Raw genomic sequence first — 17,298 nt, 5'->3', positions numbered from 1 at the left:
CCTAGTCCTGTCAATGTTTGTTATGGTCTATAAAAATAGGAAAGAAAATGTTTAGGTATTCGTTTAAGCAGAATCTGTATATTCTTGTAATTCTGACAAAGATCAAAAGACGACATAACATTCCATATGCTTTTTCCTCCCACTGTATGTGTCCTGACATTAACTGGCAATCATTCCATTGTTTTGTGTATATGTATATGTATATGTACGCTGCAATTGGTTGGCGGCAAGTTCAGGGTGTACCCTGCCTCTCAACTGAAGTAAATCGCGATAGGCCCCAGCTTACCTAATGATAACAAGCGCTCTAGAAAACGAATAGATGGAAACCACGAAGAAAAAACGGCAAAGTGACTAAAAATAAACTTTAACTTTATTGTTTGTTAAAAGTGATGTGACATAAAGCACTGTCCATTGACAAAGGTGTTGTCACGGAGGGGGAGGAGTCTAGCGCCGTCGATACAAGATGTCCCACGAGCTCCTCCACTTGAGCGCTCGCAGACTGTTGGCTGACAGCTCTGGGCTCCCAAAGGTCAAAGGGCTGAACGCGTGATAGGACAGGAAGACGCACACCAACACGACAAACGCACACGCCAGCAGCACGCGGCGGTGTGCGTCTTTGCTGAAAACACATGGACACACACACGGTCAAATGACCTCTTGTTCTTATGCATGATGACCTTTTGAAGCACTGAGCCTCAAGGGTTGAGGTTTATTTCTGTTATGGATGGCGCTGATGCTAAGCTATAATAGTGTGTGTGTGTGTGTGTGTACCTGAGCAAGTGTATGTATACATGCTCCAACAGGGCGGCACTGAGCAGGTGCAGGAAGACGAGCGCGGGCAGGTAGTGGTACAGGAACAGACGCTTGTCCATCAACACGAACGGAACGAAGTTCAACAACCAGCCACCAACGCATAAGACGCCCAGCAACACGAAACGCTCCCATGCAGCTACACACGCAAACACTTAATTTAAATGAGATGCAGTTTGTTTGTTGGTTGTGTGCGTGTGCGTATATATACAATCAGGTAAGTCTTTGATGCCCCGCCTCCTCCTCAGTAGATAGATTGCTGCCATGATGTGATAGGCCAGCAGGCTGAGGTTGGCCACACCCCATGATACTGGGTTACCAATCAGATGGATCTGAGCCTGACACACAAACACAGGTTATAATCACTCACTCACTAAAAATCTATCAAAGAAACACACACACACACACACACACACGATTGTGTTTCCGCGAGTGCGTCTCACATTCGTGGAGGGGTGGAGCCAGTAGGCGATGTTTGTTTCCATGGTGATCCACTCTAAAGGGGGGGAGCTATATTTGTGCTCATTATCTTCCTGTTTCACTGTCAGCATTCTCCACTGGTGATGACATCGCAGCATGACATCATCATCAAGGACATCATGTTGTGACATCACCTGCGGCGGCGACAATGCACCTGAACCTCCAGAAACTTGGACCACAGGGAAATCTTCCGGTTCACGTCAATGTGCGTGGGGGAGTGAAGCTCCGCCTCCCTGTCCTTCTGCTCCTCACCTGCAAACATGAACACATGCACTATTAGTTAGCATGTCTGTTGCAGCTTCCCGCATAGAAATAACTGGATAACATAATAAATGAATAAATAATAAAGTGTGAGAGATGAGTTGACTGGGCGTACTGGTTCCATATCTGTGCTCCTCCACCGTCCATGTCACTCCGTTGCTGTGACCTTTCACCTTCTCTGCAACTACCTCCATCTGACCCGATGCCCATTCTGGAAGAGACAAGCCACTCAACTAACAAACACACAGATGGGTTTCTGTGAATGAGGAGGAATTAACGGAGCTGTATATGAGGCGACTTTCTGTCCCTACTTTGAGGACTGCTGACGTGTTGACGTGAACCAAGCGAACCTCTGACAAGATCGTCTTCCACACCTCAGAATCATCCTCGCGGTTCAGAATGTCCTGAAAAAGCCACATCGTCATCTTCATTGTAATAACAGTAAATGTTGTCATCAATATCATCGTTGTTATAATCATCAATATTGTCGTCAATTTCGCCATGCTGTAATCATCGTCATCATTTTCACCACTTCCATAAATCTTGACGTAATATTTATTTTTCCACTCTGTTATTTAGTTCAACCATATGTTGTATGAGGATTGCCTGTTAGCTGACATCTGGATTTTGGCCTGTCACTTCTCTCTAAGCAGCAAGGCCGTAATTTATTTAAAAATATAACCGAATCAACTAAAACTAACAACTTTCAATAAATGTAATCCATAAATCTGGCATATGCAGAACATCAAGTCGTATGAAAAAAAAAAAATGAAAAAAAAACATAATGAAGAAGAAAATTTATCATATAAGTGTTGCTCTGGAGTATAAGTAGCATTTTTTGGGGGAAAACAGACCAAGAACAGTAAAGGTGGGACTCGCAGCCCAAATCCCCGTTCCCTAATTGTGTTGACAGCAATGAACGAGTTCTGGTTGAATTTGAAACTTGCCTTTCTAACTACAGTAAAAAAATAAAAAAGGAAGAAGCTTAAAATGGCTTACCTAAACTAGGATACCACATCTATCCATCTTAAGGCCTAGATACACCAATCCGACGTCGGGAGTCGGACAGAGTTGGGCCGACGGCATGCGCCGTCTGATCAGTGTATAAATTACTGTTGTGAAGTCGGATCGAGTTGGAATAATTTTCCAGCAAATTGGACATGTTGAATCGGCGTCGGGGGCATTTGATCACTGTGATTGGCTGTTAGCTAGCGAATCAGCACATGGGACAAGAAGACCAAGTGACAACGCGGATAAGCAATGCTAAACTCAACGTTATGGTTTTTCAGGACAGCACACGTGAATATTAAAGTCCCCTATAAAGAGGATATGATCATATTTTAGCATGATTTTGGCAAGAAGATTCGCAAAGTCGTTTAAAAAGTCCTTATTTCATTTTGGAGGTCGGTAAATGACACAGTGACAGTTTGGCCGACTTCAAAGAAGCTGGCTTCAAAGCTGTGAATCGATGTGGTAAATAGACATAGTTTACATTATTAATTTTTTTAAATAGTCGCCATTCCTCCACCTCGGCCCGACGTCCTTGGAGCGTCCAAGTAAGCACGGCCAGGCGGTAGTAATTCAATCATAGCGGTGGACTCACCAGCGACAGTCCAGGTCTCCGACAGGCAGAGGAAATCCAAGTTGCTGGAAAGTAAAAACTCCCTCAAAATAAACGTTTTGTTTGTCAATGACCGCACATTTAACAGCGCGATCCTTGTGGGAGCAGCAGGGGTGCATGGCCCTTCCGTCCGGCGGTCTCGAGGAAGCTCCTTCAAAGCTGGAGGGCAGCACGACCGATCGACAGGATCCAGAATACGCCACAACGGAGTACAGCCATGCGTTCGGGAACAAGAAGGGGACGAAGCTTGTCCCAGCGCCCGTTTTCGCTTCACCAGTTGGCCACGGTGTTTACACCGGCGCCGCTGTCAACACTGGTATGAGTTGTTTACGTTTTAATTTCCCGCCACCGTAAAGAGGTTGCCAGTTGTCTTTAGGAATAATGACTACTGCCGCCGATGGTACGGAGGAGAATTACTTATTGCGCATGCGCTGAAGGTACGTAATAGTCGGTGTCGGTGCAGTGTGTATTTACGTCATTTTTCTACGCGACGTGCCGACATCTGGGCCGACGCGACAGGGGGTAGGAGTCGGATGTGACCGACGTCGGATTGGTGTATCTAGGCCTTTACCATACCATCTCAGAGGGCGGTCATTTTGCAACCAATCACAGCTCACCTGTTTTCTGAAGCCAAGCTGTGATAGTTTGTTACCTGAGACCTGAGCAACTGTGATGTCCCCCTTGAAGGTAAGCCATTTGAAATTAAAAATAAAATCTTTGTCGAAGTGATATCCGATGCAGAAGTCTTTTAATTCCTCAATGGTGACACAGCTTGACCGTGGACAGAGCAGACCTTCAAATTGCACAGTTAATATGTTTCTGTAATTGGTTTTAGTTTGAATATACTGTACTTATTGTGCTGCCTGTTCACTGGCTCATGATCACTACTACTAACCAACCACCTACAGTATTTATAAAGTTTGTTGTAATTAAGCTGTCATTTTTGACAAATGCATTTGTTAACATAAATAAATTAAAATGTTCTGATGATTTTACACTGTTTTTACATTCAACATAATACATAAACAACATATCAACACTGTGTACATATTTACAAGTCTCTCATGTAAACAGAGGAGTGGGTTGCGAGGACCTAGGTGCAAACAGAGAAATGAGATGAGCCAAGGGTTCTGCCATTTACATGAGCCGATTTTGCCAAATGCTTAAAGCTGCTATATGTATCAATTTGGCCAAAAATATCTCTATAATAGCCTTTTTTTTATTTGACCATTTATGTCTGAAACATCTTCTAATTAGTGGATTAACACCTTAGCTCTTCACAATGGAAACTCCTGCAAGCCTCTGGCCAATAGTTTTAAGACTGGGTTTGGTTTCGAATTTCCCACCGTCTGTCTGCAGATGTGCAGCTTTAAGTTGATTGTGCATATAACAGTTTATACTTTATTTGCCAGGATCAAGGTTATTTTCATAAATTATATGCCCAAATCATATAGAATGTTCGCTGAAGTGGGGGTTGGAGTGGCGAAAAACATCCAATGATTACTATTCGTCATTCATTGACTGGAGAAATCAGTGCGCACAAGCTAAACATTATTATTTGGGGAGGGGCTTAGCTTGGTGGGGGGACAAGGAAAGCCTGGTGGGGGGACAAGGAAAGCTTGGTGGGCTGCCGAGCTAATAAAGCGCTGGGGTTAAGCCTGCTTCTGTATCTATGATTAGGGCTGTGAATTGCCTAATACCTGGCGATTCGATTCATATCTCGTTTCATAGGTCACGATTCGATACTGATTAATCCAGATGCAAATCTATAAATTTATTATTGCGATTTATTTATTTTTACTCAAATTTAGAAAATACTAATCAGTAAACTTGTACATGTACACTGTAAGATTTGTATGAAAATGTATTTATTTACCTGAAAATTCAGGCTTATAACTGAGCCACTGCATTTAACAAACAGTTTGCAGTCTGTTTCATGTTTGAACAGCACTGAAATAAAATATTAAGGCTTAATGTTCCATTAATATGACATTCTTTCATGCTTAATGTGTGAATCCTAACCCTAAGTAAGATGGTTTGTTGAATATTCCCATAAAAAATTGATGTTTAAAATTTGATTTGAATTGAATCGATACGAGAGTTGCGCGCTGTAATATCGCGATATATTGCCGAATCGATTTTTTCTAACACCCCTATCTATGATTGTTGCAAAATAAAAGCAAGTGACTTGAGGAGCGAAATACTTCTCTATGGGAACAACAGCCACAATCTGAAAGTCCTCTTGAGAAGTTTACAATTTGGCAGCAAGGAAAGGAAAGCATCGATTAAACCGTAACTCAGGGCATTTAAAAAAAAAATTGCAATGATGTTTAATGTGCCCCCACTAGTCTAAACACAATATTCTGAATAGTGTTGCATGAGTAGAATAAGAATTAAGCACATTAATATATACATTTTCAAAGATCTCTGGGGGTTGCCATTTTGGTCTAACACTGCCCTCTACTGGCAACTGAAATTGACGTCAACTTGCCCTCGGGAGGCCAAACCCAGAAGACAGGTGAGCTGTGACATTCACACTGAGAACCCAATAAATTCCCGTGAGGTGCCTTACCACTCTCCAAAGGTTCTGCACAGGCATGGATACGTTGAAGTCAATGTAGCCCGACACTTCCTGGGCATGGGGGCTGACGGGGGCTGCGACGTCGTGGCTATCGCACACGATAAAATACACAATTAAGTCAAATTCCCCAAATGCATCGTTGGATGAAGACCAATCACCTGTTGAGGAATCGTGATGTCATCCCGTGAAGCAGCTGGACCACGTCCCCGTGACGCACCGCGCGAGGAGGATGGCCAACGGTGAGATCAGCCCTGACAAACATGTGATGCACACGTGACGGACACATTGACACACGTTGACTGCGCTCCCACCACCGGGCCACCTACCTGTCGGCGTTCTTAACGATCCACCAGTTGTTGACATCTTTGAAGGCGTAACAGGTCACCTGCTGCTGGTGAGAGCTGCCGCGACCGTTCTCATACCTGCGAATGCAGGCACACACATGGATACCACATACAAACATGTACGCAGATACACATGCACAAACAGAGTTAGCAAGGTGCCACCTGATTGGCTGCTGGTCACTGTGAGCTGACGGCAGGATACCTGATTGGATAGTTGGCTTTGTGAGAATGCAACCAGCATGGGATTGGCTGGGAGGCAGAGCTTCTCAAAGTCACCTGACTGCCATAAGCGACCTCCAGAGGCTGACCTTGCGTAATCCGTGACAGACCGCCCTGACAACGCAATCAATCAATTAATTAATCAGCATCATGTGTTTTTCAGTATGTGTGTTTGTGTGCATGTGTACCTCAAGGCTAGCTTGAAAGGCGGGGCTCATTAGCTGGTCGTGCGGTCCAGTGCGGTGTAGAAAGGTGAGGTGCAGATAGAAGCAGAGGACGTAAAGCATGACAGGAACCACCAACAGACACACACCGCGACACACACACTCGACAAACACACTCAACTAACACACACAAACACACAGTCAGACGTGTTGAAGGGCTTCTGGGGATGTTCAGTAGGGCTCGACTGATATGCACTTTTTTAGGCCAATGCCGATATCGATTTTTGGAAGAAGAAAAATACTGATTACCGATGAATCTGTCGATTATTTAAAAATATATATAATGCATAAAATTACCCCGTCCCCAATTCTTTCAATGGGTGTCACTTATGCACAAACCTTCGCTATTAAGATTCTCTGCTTTGAATGACAAGCCCATTTTTTGACCTTATCAACAAATTGCATGAAGTATACAAGGTTATTGTATAGATTTATGTGCCAATAATAAAACCATTCTTACTTGCTGTAAAGCATTCCCTTTTTCGTTTATATATTTTTATCTTGTGTTATTTTCACAAGTCTTGGGACTTACTGGGCTAACCTGGGACCTCATGTCATGTGGAAATGTGTGTTAAGACCAAAAAAAAAATCATCCTTGAATTTTGAGAAAAGAAAGACTTTGAATCCTTGAAATATCAACTTTAAATAACTTGAAAGGACAATAACAAAATAAAACAATAAGAAAGTGAAATAAGAATAGAATCAACTAAAATAATAGCAACTGAAAAAACAGTAAGAACAAATACTGACTGTTCCTTTGCCTTTTGGGGGCAGTGTGGTGCTGTACATCCATTGTGTACACACTTAAAGTGAGTTCAGAAGAAAGTTGCGATTGAATTATATTAAAAACTCGTTTTTCACACATTGGGAAGAATCTGTGCCCTTGCATAATGTTATCTCACGTGTGGGTATGTGTTCCCACACCATTTGTGTGTGAATATTCGCTATTTGAAGGAAAAACACTCCCATAGTCAATGTTAACTTCTTGTTAGCGTTTGAATGGGATCTTCCCTTTGTTATTAGCATTAGCACTAGGCTAAGCAATGTTTTAAAAACGAAGCATGTTTTGTATTTAAATATATAGTGGATGTAATTCTTAACGTCGTGTGTTTAGTTTTACATTTAACTCCAACTGCGGTGCCATTAAACAGCTTAAAGGACGCTTAGGGACAACAGAATAACATTTGCTACACACTTGCTAGTTGCTAATGATAAGCAAGCAAAATGGTGCATTCGGGGTACTTTCAGTGTCGGAAACTTCGGTTTTCTTCGATAACGTTTTAAGGGGAAATAATAATAGTAATTGATTTGGCCGATCAGCCGATTAATCAATCGGGCCCTAATGTTCAGCGTGTGCTTGTGTGTACTCACGCCGCTCACACGAGTGTCGCCAATCAACTTCCAGCAGTGCACACAGGCCACGCCGACCAGCAGCAGGTAGGAGAAGATGCCCATGTACTTCACCCTGAACATGCAAGCACACATGAGTCACAATGTTTGTGTGTGTGTGTGTGTGTGTGTAAGCGTGTGTCTTTTCCTGACCCGATGGTGGCAAAGCAGGACGTTCCAGAGAGGAGGAGCCAACTGTATCTGACAGGCCAGCTGTGAGGTCACAGGTCAGAGGTCACAACATGTCGTCCCTGCAAGGTCATAGTTCAGATGTGGCGAGGGTCTGGACTCACCTGCTGGCGGCACGGTAGAAGCGCAGGTAAGACAGGAAGGACAAGAGGATGAAGAAGATCAGGACACACTCCAGCAACATCAGCCGTGATTGGACAATCAGAGCGTTGTCTGCAAACAACATCAGGGACACCTCAGTTGATTATGTGTACGCGTGTGCGTGAGACACGTGGTTACCTAGCAACAGGAGAAGTGCTGCTCCCAATGCTGACATGTGACCAAAGCCCAACTCCAAAGTCACGCAATACGCCAAAGGAACGCACAACGCTCCGCACGCGGCCGGCAGTACACGCAGACTCCACACGCTCACACCGCATGGGTACTCTGTACGAAAAACAAACAGACACACGCGGTAAACAATGCAAAACACACGCGCATGCGTACGTATACACATACAACTGTACAAAGGTGTATGTTGTTTTACCTGCTCCTATTCGGTTCCATGTGAAGTTGCCATCAAAATCTCCTAAGTAGGCTGCAAAGTACAAACACGAACACCACATCAGTGACACACACACACATACACATTTATTAGACAGGTATTTGGTCGTCATGGTAACCCACCCCCCATGGCCAGGATCATGTGACCGAGTGGCGGTCCGCTGTCATCAATGAAGAAAATTCTCTTCATGTAAAGAGATACAAACTGGCCGTAGTACACTTCGTCAAAGCTGCGCATAAACACATACACACACAAATGTCCCATTATATTATAAGACATTGAAATTGTATTAGATATGATATTATTAGGTGTACTGAATGTAAGTTGCTTACACGACGGCATTGGGGTGCGCGAGGCGGTGCACCCTTGTCCAGAAGGCAAGGAGCGACACCAGGAGTAGAAGGAGGTCCACGTGGACGGTCACCACCAGGGGGAGCCGCAGCACCATCCTCAACACTAATCAAACAAGTAGAGCACTTGTTACCTAGTGTCGCATTAAGAGCTGAACAAAATAACAAAAACAGGGAAGACATTCCAATCCAAACACAAGCTGCAAGCACGGCTGTTGCCTAGTTTTTTTTGGGCTGCCGCTAGATGACGTTGCTTCTGGGCGACACATAGTAAAACGACCACAAATCCCAGACGACTATTTGACTTACCTTCTGCCAGCTTAAGGTTGTGCTGTCATACAGTAATAAATACATTTGAAAGGCTCATGTTTTAAATTGACAAAGACAAAAACTAAGGACATTTTCGGTATATTCATTAAAGGTGTGCCGAAAAAGTGATTCGGATAAGAATCACGATTCTCATTTAGTACGATTCAAAATCGATTTTAAATGTCACAATATCGATTTTATTAAAATTATTTTATACTGTTTTGCCCTTGTTTGTGTGTGCTTTTAATGGGAGCGCTGCCAATTTGGCCACTTAGGGGCAGTGTGGTTCTGCGCGTTCTGATACACTGTTAAGTTGTAGTTAGAGAGTAGAAGGAAAAAGTCACGATCAAGTTATGCCAATAAAAGTTGTGTAGCAGCGTAGGAAGAGCATATGCCGGTGAGCAATGTTAACATGCTTCTCTGTATACATTCTTGAAGCGTTTTGTATGAATAGCCATCCTTTTTAGTGATAAAAGTGCCGTGAGTAGCGCGCTAATTAGCATTAGCGAGTCAGACTGGAGCAGATCATGACAATTCTTTGTACATCTATAAATTAAAGCAGAAATCATTGTCAATCAAATCATATTGAATCAAAAATTGTACTGAATCAAAAATTCATACTGAATCGACTCGCAGAATCAAAAATGAGAACCAAATCGTGAGACAGTCAAAGACTCCCACCCCTAATATTCATAGTTAAATTGGCAAACTCAAAATATAGTGAATATTTCCCTGAAGCTTGACTTGAAACAAAAAGAAAAAAAACCTGTGAATCCAATCCAAATCACAATATCTGTCCCAAAAATCACAATTCTTCTTTTGAAATGGTTCCACCCTATCCTTCGGTTATTCGGAGTGCCACAAAATAGGAATGCCGGAGCGCGCTCTTCTCGTTCCAACTAGGGACACGGAGCATCCAGAGTGTCAGGCAGGACGAATTAAAATTGTACAAGCCAGATGTGAGGGTTGTGGGCAGACGGGGGATTTAAACTACCTCATTCATTATTCATGTACTTCAAGTTTGTAAGACATTAACTTTTTCTAAAGTTGGTGGTGGCTTAACGCTATTACTGAAAGAGCCACTGTAGCAAATGTTTACAGTAGTTCTGCTGATCACAACAACAAAACATGGGTGCATTCATTAATTCATAGAAGGGGAGCGCACACTGCCACACCGACCACTCCCACTTTCAGAGTTGTGTTCCGAACGCATGCCGATGTGGCGCGGCGACCATGTTGCCAGAGGCGATGGCCTCATCATAAACATTGAAAATAAGTCGTAACTTGCCCATTTCTCAATCATTTTTCATGAGGTTTACTTTTTTTTTTGTCAATAGCAATGTGTTAACACTTCTGAACATTTGAAGAGAAAATAACCCCAAAAATACTTATCTTGGAAGAATTATTACAGGTTCCCTTATTGTAATTTCATGGTGGTGTGCGGGAATCCTTGTTGTTTCGGCTTAATTTAGACCAATTATCAGCAAGGCTGATTATTGCCGGCAATATTTGGCATTTTGATGCACATATCGGCATCTGCCTTTTTTCCATATCTAGTGCTATCCAATAACAGATCATCTTAAAATTGTATAAACCTCAGGGAATTATTTACGGATTTAAATTTTCAGTTAACTTTCCAAGAGATTCTGCTGAAGGAACTCCCTGCCGTTTTTGTTTAAACTTAAAGCAAAGCTAAGTAAAAAACAACAACATCATTTCAGTTATATTAAAATTTTGGAAAATTTTGTTTACTATAGAAAACTTGAGGGAGCCATTTATTTGTTTAGGCTTTAATTAAACTTTCTAAAATATGTTGCTGTGCCTGGGAGCCCTCTGCCTTTTTGTTAGAATTTTAAAAACAAAGATATGAATTGCCTAAGATAAGAAGTTTAGGGTAATAAAGGATAGGGATGGAAGTGTGTTGATAGATGCCAGAAGTGTGATGGGAAGATGGAAAGAGTACTTTGAAGAGTTGATGAATGAGGAAAATGAGAGAGAACGAAGAGTAGAAGAGGTGACTGTTGTGGACCAGGAAATAGCAAAGATTAGTAAGGATGAAGTAAGAAGGGCATTGAAGAGGATGAAGAGTGGAAAGGCACTCGGTCCTGATGACATACCTGTGGAGGTAGGGAAGTGTCTAGGAGAGGTAGCAGTATAATTTCTGACAGGGTTGTTCAACAGGATTTTAAATAGTGAGAAGATGCCTGAGGAATGGAGGAGAAGAGTGCTGGTACCCATTTTTAAGAACAAGGGAGACGTGCAGAGTTGTGGCAACTACAGAGGAATAAAGCTAATGAGCCACACAATGAAGCTATGGGAAAGAGTAGTTGAAACTAGACTGAGGGCAGAGGTGAACATTTGTGAGCAGCAGTATGGTTTCATGGCCCAAAAAAAATAAAAATTTAAAAAGAGAGAACCACAGATGCAGTATTTGCTTGATAGAGAAGTACGGAGAAGGTCAGAATGAGCTGCATTATGTCATTGTAATCTGGAGAAAGCTTATGACGGGGTGCCCAGAGAGGAACTGTGGTTTTGTATGAGGAAGTGTGCTGTAGGTGTGGCGGAGGAGTTCAAAGTGGAGGTGGGACTACATCAGGGATCAGCTCTGAGCCCATTCTTGTTTGCTATGGTAATGGACAGGATGACAGATGAGGTTAGACAGGAATCTCCATGGACTATGATGTTTACTGATGACATTGTGATCTGTAGTGAGAGCAGGGAACAGGTGGAGTAGAAGCTAGAGGCGTGGAGGTTTGCCCTGGAAAGGAGGGGAATGAAGGTTAGCTGTAGCAAGACGGAGTATCTGTGTGTGAATGGGAGGGACCCAAGTGGAAGAGTGAGGTTACAGGGAGAAGAGATCAAGAAGGTGGAGGAATTTAAATATTTAGAGTAAACAGTTCAGAGCAATGGAGAGTGTGGAAAAGAAGTGAAGAAGCGTGTGCAGGCAGGCTGGAACGGGTGGAGAAAAGTGTCAGGTGTGATGTGTGATAGAAGAGTTTAAGCTAAAATGAAAGGAAAGGTTTATAAAATTGTGGTGAGACCAGCAATGTTGTTTGGTCTAGAGACAGTGCCACTGAGGAAAAGGCAGAGCTGGAGGTGGCAGAGATGAAGATGCTGAGGGTCTCTTTGGGAGTGACCAGGATGGATAGAATCAGGAATGAGTACATCAGAGGGACAGCACATGTTAGAGGCTTTGGAGATAAAGTCAGAGAGGCCAGACTGATATGGTTTGGACATGTCCTGAGGAGAGACAGTGAGTATATTGGCAGAAGGTTGCTGAGTTTCCAAACGCCAAGCAGGAAGTCTAGAGAAAAACCAAAGAGGAGGTTTATGGATGTAGTTAAAGAGGACATGAAGATAGTTGGTGTGAGAGCAAGGGATGCAGAGGACAGGGTTAGATGGAGGCAACCGACTCGCTGTGGCGACCCCAGAAGGGAAAAGCCGAAAGGAAAAGAAGAAGACTATAGTCACATCGCCTAATCTATTTTTCTTTCTTATTTCTACTACAACGCAGGTATATTTGTATATCTACATAAGTACATGCTATGGGTACTATTGCCACCTCAGTAATTCACTTTTACTTTATACTTCACTATATTTCAAAATCGGTACTTTTTTAACTTTTACTTAAGCACAAAGACCAGCACCTCTCTGAGCAGGCAATCTAAGTACTTTTGCTAACTTTGCTTCCTGATGGATGTAACATTGTCGCTCATCCATCATGACGATAGAACGAATTCAGCCACAGCTAGCATTAGCCTCGCTAGCACGCACGCAATATGTCGCTTGAGGCTGACGCTGGCTGTCCATGCTAAAGCTAATGCTAATTCTGAGGCCCATGCTTACAGTGCGCTCACAGCGGTGCCGTCAGGTCGAACGTGTCAAGCGGCTCATCCTGGCCACGCAGCAGCAACCAAGCCTCAGGCCGGTGCCGTTCAGTCCTCCTCCTTTGCTAACTTAACGTTAGCTTGCAAGCGACGTTTCCGTGACGATTAGTTATGTCTGGCCGGCTCACTTGCTGCTCAGCTAGCAACCCTGGTCGTTGCTATGGAGACAGCAGCTCCTACTACTCGAACTTTCTTACACAGCCAACCAGTAATGACCAATCGATTAATTACGGTGTTTTCATTTCACAATTAAAATAATAATAATAACGTTAACGTAGAACCTCATGCACGCCACGAGCTTATGAATGGACTTACAATCGTCCCCTACGGCTGAAGCCGTCGGCAGCCATTTTACGTTGCCACTAACAACTTCTGTTTGGTTCTTCTCTCTTAGAATAATGACAGCCTCTCAAAGAACGAACTTCACAGTTTGCATCAACCATTCAGAGTATTGTAAACAGGGTTGGGGAATCCAGGCCCAGGAAGTAAACAGTTCGGTTTTAGCCACAGATGCTTCTCATCAACAGGTGGAGGCGAGCTTGTTGACCTGCCAATTGAGTAGAAGCACCTGTGGCTAAAGCCAAACTGTGGCAAGGTTTTTACTTTCTGGACCTGCATTCCCCAACCCTAATTGTGAATTGTGACTTACAGAGGTAAGGTTTACATTTCGCAGCAATTTTTTCCCCTGGTGAGCTTTGCTTTCATTTCATTTTTGATGGTTCTGACAACAAAATGCAGACAAATCTTTAAGTAGCATTCTGAGACATACCTGATAAGAGAAAAATTACAATTGCATTCTTACTGATGAAATGTGCACGTAGCACTTCTCATAGGCTTATACAACCGTACATCACACACTGGTATTTTCACCAAAATAACGTGAAAAGGCAGCGGAGAAACCAATGTAGGGCTATTGAAGTTAGGCATGCTTTGCAAGTGGCATCGTAAAATGGCCACCAGTGGCTTCACTTCTCCCTATAGCGAGTAAAGTCCATTTGTCCTGCATCAAGGAAGGTGAGAAGTCAGATATATCCCACTTGGATTCTCCCAATTCCGACCTCAAAGTGTTTGAGACAAATGTAAACAACAAAGATGGCTGAATGTGATAAATTGTTTGTTGTTCTGGTTAACACAGTCATTTCAAATCACGTTGTACGTACGTGAACCTATTTCAAATAACCAATTAAAATAACAATATATAAATATAAATAAATATCTGTTTAAAATCATGTCAACTATGTTTTGCCATTCACGGTCTGTCTCTCAGTGGGGATGGCCATTGTCGAGTGACGTCAGATGGGAACCGCAGTCAGCCATTGCTTTCTTACCTTATACTTGTATGTGTCTGAATATGCGTGTTTCAACTTTGCATCTTTAAGGGTTGTGGGGGTCCGGGTGGGGGCAATGGTGGGATTGTATTTTAATAATGTAAGTACTTTGAGTTGCACTGTCATTTTTAAACATGGGCATATTTGTCCACACCATTGGTGCATTAAAAGGCTTTCCCCAAACTCTTGTCTTGAGTTGTCTGGCATATGTTAATAAGAGGAAGAATTAAGAATTAATCGATCTGATTGATTAGGTGCATTATTTATTTATTTTAGTATACATTCATGCAGCTTGTGGACAGAATTAGCCAACAAAAATCCTGATTCTGTCCTCCATTTACTTACACAATCAGGACACTTCCTGGACATTCCTATTCAAAATGTGTGTGCACGTGTGTTTTGTGTGAGTGTGTTAATCCAAGCAGCTACAGCTGGGGCAACGCTAACACAAAGTACTGAATCATACATCCTAGCAACAAGCACTCATGCGCTAACAAAAACTAAGGAGACAGCAGGTACGATCATTGTCCATTTTTCCATAACAAAGTTTTCCACCATTAAGGAAATCCATGAATGGGATTTTTACATCATTTGGAATGATTGAGCTTGTTTAATAAATGCTTCTTTGGATGAGATAGGAAGTAACACCATGAAGGATTTGTCTCTGTCGCCGCTGAGTCGGGGGTGCGGTCGTGTCCTCACAGAGAGTGCGGGCGATCATGGCCGCCTGGACGTCTGCTTCACGCCACAGGTACCCACATGTCATATTTTGCTTGAAATGTTTTAGCATTAGAGTGAAGTAAAAATGGTAATTTGTTACTTGTTTTCGTGATTGCTCTCTCATTATTTTTGCTAATTATCTTAAAGAAAATAAATATAAATAGTTGTAGATGAACACAATGTATCACACTGACAATCTTTTTTTGGCACGCTTGAAAAAAAAAGAAGTAAATTCAAAATTATTGACAAAATAACAGATTTAAAAAAAAAAAAGGCAAATATGTGCATTATTCATTCTTTCCCATTTCAATTGCCAATCAAAAAACAAAAATGTGACTCATTTTGTTTTGTTAAATCTAAAATAAAAAATGAAAAAAAAAGTATGATCCAACTCAAAAATATAAAATAAACAAACGGGCCACCGGACTGACTATGATTTTAATATTTAATTGGTTGTGTTCTTTGGCCCGTTTTGCTATTTTGATTCAAGCAACACTCTGAAAACAGTTGGGTCAAAAATAATCCAATTTAGGTAACACAAGGACCGATTCATCACTTGTGTCAATTTCACCCAACTTTCTGGGTTATTTTACACAAAGCAAATTAAAAAAATTGGGCGGTTTTGAATAAAACAAGACCTAAAAATTGGGTAATTTTGTACCAAACAACACTAAAAGTTTATGGGCTATTCATTTTAACCCAACATGTTGGGGGGTTGTTTCTAACGATATTGATAGTGTGGCTTTAATTAAATGAGGACTGCTTCGATCCATACAAATGTCATTAAAAGATGTATCCAAAACACTGTAGGACTACTACATCTGGAAATCCCATGATGCTCTACTGCATCTAACCAACAGTGGAAGTTTGCTCAGGAGCCAAGAGTCAACCATCCCGAAGACGTACAGCACTCGCCGAGGACCTCTCCTTCTATACTCACGAGTATGAATGAGCACTCTTAACTCCCCACCTTGTCTCCAAAAACTCCTTCGACTTTATCAGAACGAAACCACCAAAAGTTCAATCTCCCTACAGGACTTGGTTACACTAGGAACTGAATGTAGGTCACAGGGGCCAGAGAAGAGGAGGCGGATCACACGGCAGCACACGCAGGAAGTGGACCACCGGCTGGATGCTCTCAACTTGCATCAACAGAAAGATCAGGTAAGTAGGAAGTGACCACAACCTCTGCCTTTCACTCGGTATGCCATCACTTCATCACTTTATTACAGACACCTGCAAATTTTTATGCACCTGCATAAGTCAGGAGTCACCATCATTTTTAAAACTGACAACATTTGCCCTAATGACATTCAATCATATATTGTTATTATTAATAATTAATGATGTACATCTGTGTGAATACACTGTAGCCAACGGCGTCCGCGAGATCACAGTCAAAATTGCTGAATTGGCATATTTTGTATTCAAATACATGGGTGCGATGTGAACTGGGTAAATCACAGATTTACAAAAAGGTGAGTGAGGCAGACTCTGTCACGCCAAAGGAGAGCACATAAGCAAAATTTTTACTACCGGTACTTTACTCTTATCTTAATTACAAAATTAAATGCACATCTGCAGTCCAGGCAATCTAATTTCTAACAAATGAAAGCCAACACTCTAAAAACAATTGGCTCTAAAATAATCCAAATGGGGTCAAAAAACAACAAAACCAACTTTTTAGGTTTATCATTTAAACCAATAAATTTGTGTTAAATAAATAACCCAGAAACAAGCCCCAAAATTGGGTTGTTTAATAAAATGCAACCTTTTTTTTGGTGGGGTCAAAATAAATAGCACACTCTAAATACAGTTGCATCCAAAGCAACCCAAAACAAAACCAAGACCGATTCACTAGTTGGGTCAATTGGAAAACATTTTTGGGGTTGTTTTGTATAAAACAACACAATTTTGGGGGTTTATTTGTACATAATAGCCCAAAAAATTGTGACAAACTGACCCAAGTAGTGGATTGGTCTGGTTTTGAATGGAAGATATTATATTGAACCAGGATTCCAAAAAAAGGACTACCAAAGAAC

At 42.0% G+C, this 17,298-nt stretch overlaps 2 protein-coding genes across 3 annotated transcripts in view; one reads left to right on the top strand and one right to left on the bottom strand.

The window, feature by feature from the left end:
- Positions 1-348: 348 nt before the first annotated feature.
- On the bottom strand, positions 349-13,332 carry pomt1 (protein-O-mannosyltransferase 1). 2 transcript variants are annotated; one of them, XM_086091779.1, is made up of 20 exons: positions 13,168-13,332; positions 8,995-9,118; positions 8,785-8,891; positions 8,645-8,695; positions 8,398-8,544; positions 8,223-8,331; positions 8,083-8,142; positions 7,912-8,005; positions 6,505-6,660; positions 6,300-6,430; positions 6,080-6,175; positions 5,912-6,004; positions 5,745-5,841; positions 1,863-1,955; positions 1,667-1,784; positions 1,445-1,542; positions 1,254-1,367; positions 1,022-1,148; positions 772-949; positions 349-619 (listed from the first exon to the last, which is right to left on the bottom strand). In XM_086091779.1, the coding sequence occupies exons 2-20, from the start codon at positions 9,108-9,110 to the stop codon at positions 445-447; spliced, it is 2,160 nt and encodes a 719-aa protein (XP_085947905.1). In that variant the 5' UTR covers positions 9,111-9,118; positions 13,168-13,332; the 3' UTR covers positions 349-444. The 2 variants fall into 2 exon arrangements, with proteins under 2 accessions (XP_085947905.1, XP_085947906.1); XM_086091780.1 differs by having other exon boundaries at positions 6,505-6,537.
- kiaa2012 (KIAA2012 ortholog) overlaps positions 11,533-17,298 on the top strand; it is a 21,272-nt gene continuing 15,506 nt past the window's right edge. Inside the window, exons 1-4 of the mRNA XM_086091233.1 lie at positions 11,533-11,551; positions 15,142-15,287; positions 16,067-16,198; positions 16,292-16,420. Coding sequence (XP_085947359.1) covers positions 11,533-11,551; positions 15,142-15,287; positions 16,067-16,198; positions 16,292-16,420 — 426 coding nt within the window. The remainder of the gene's footprint in view (positions 11,552-15,141; positions 15,288-16,066; positions 16,199-16,291; positions 16,421-17,298) is intronic.

This window comes from Leptonotus elevatus, chromosome 12 (genome assembly GCF_054856555.1).
Source record: "Leptonotus elevatus isolate MCC_2025b chromosome 12, RoL_Lele_1.0, whole genome shotgun sequence".
NCBI classification, from domain to species: domain Eukaryota; kingdom Metazoa; phylum Chordata; class Actinopteri; order Syngnathiformes; family Syngnathidae; genus Leptonotus; species Leptonotus elevatus.
Note: the sequence above shows the minus strand (reverse complement) of the source record. Positions and strands in the feature narration are given on the sequence as shown.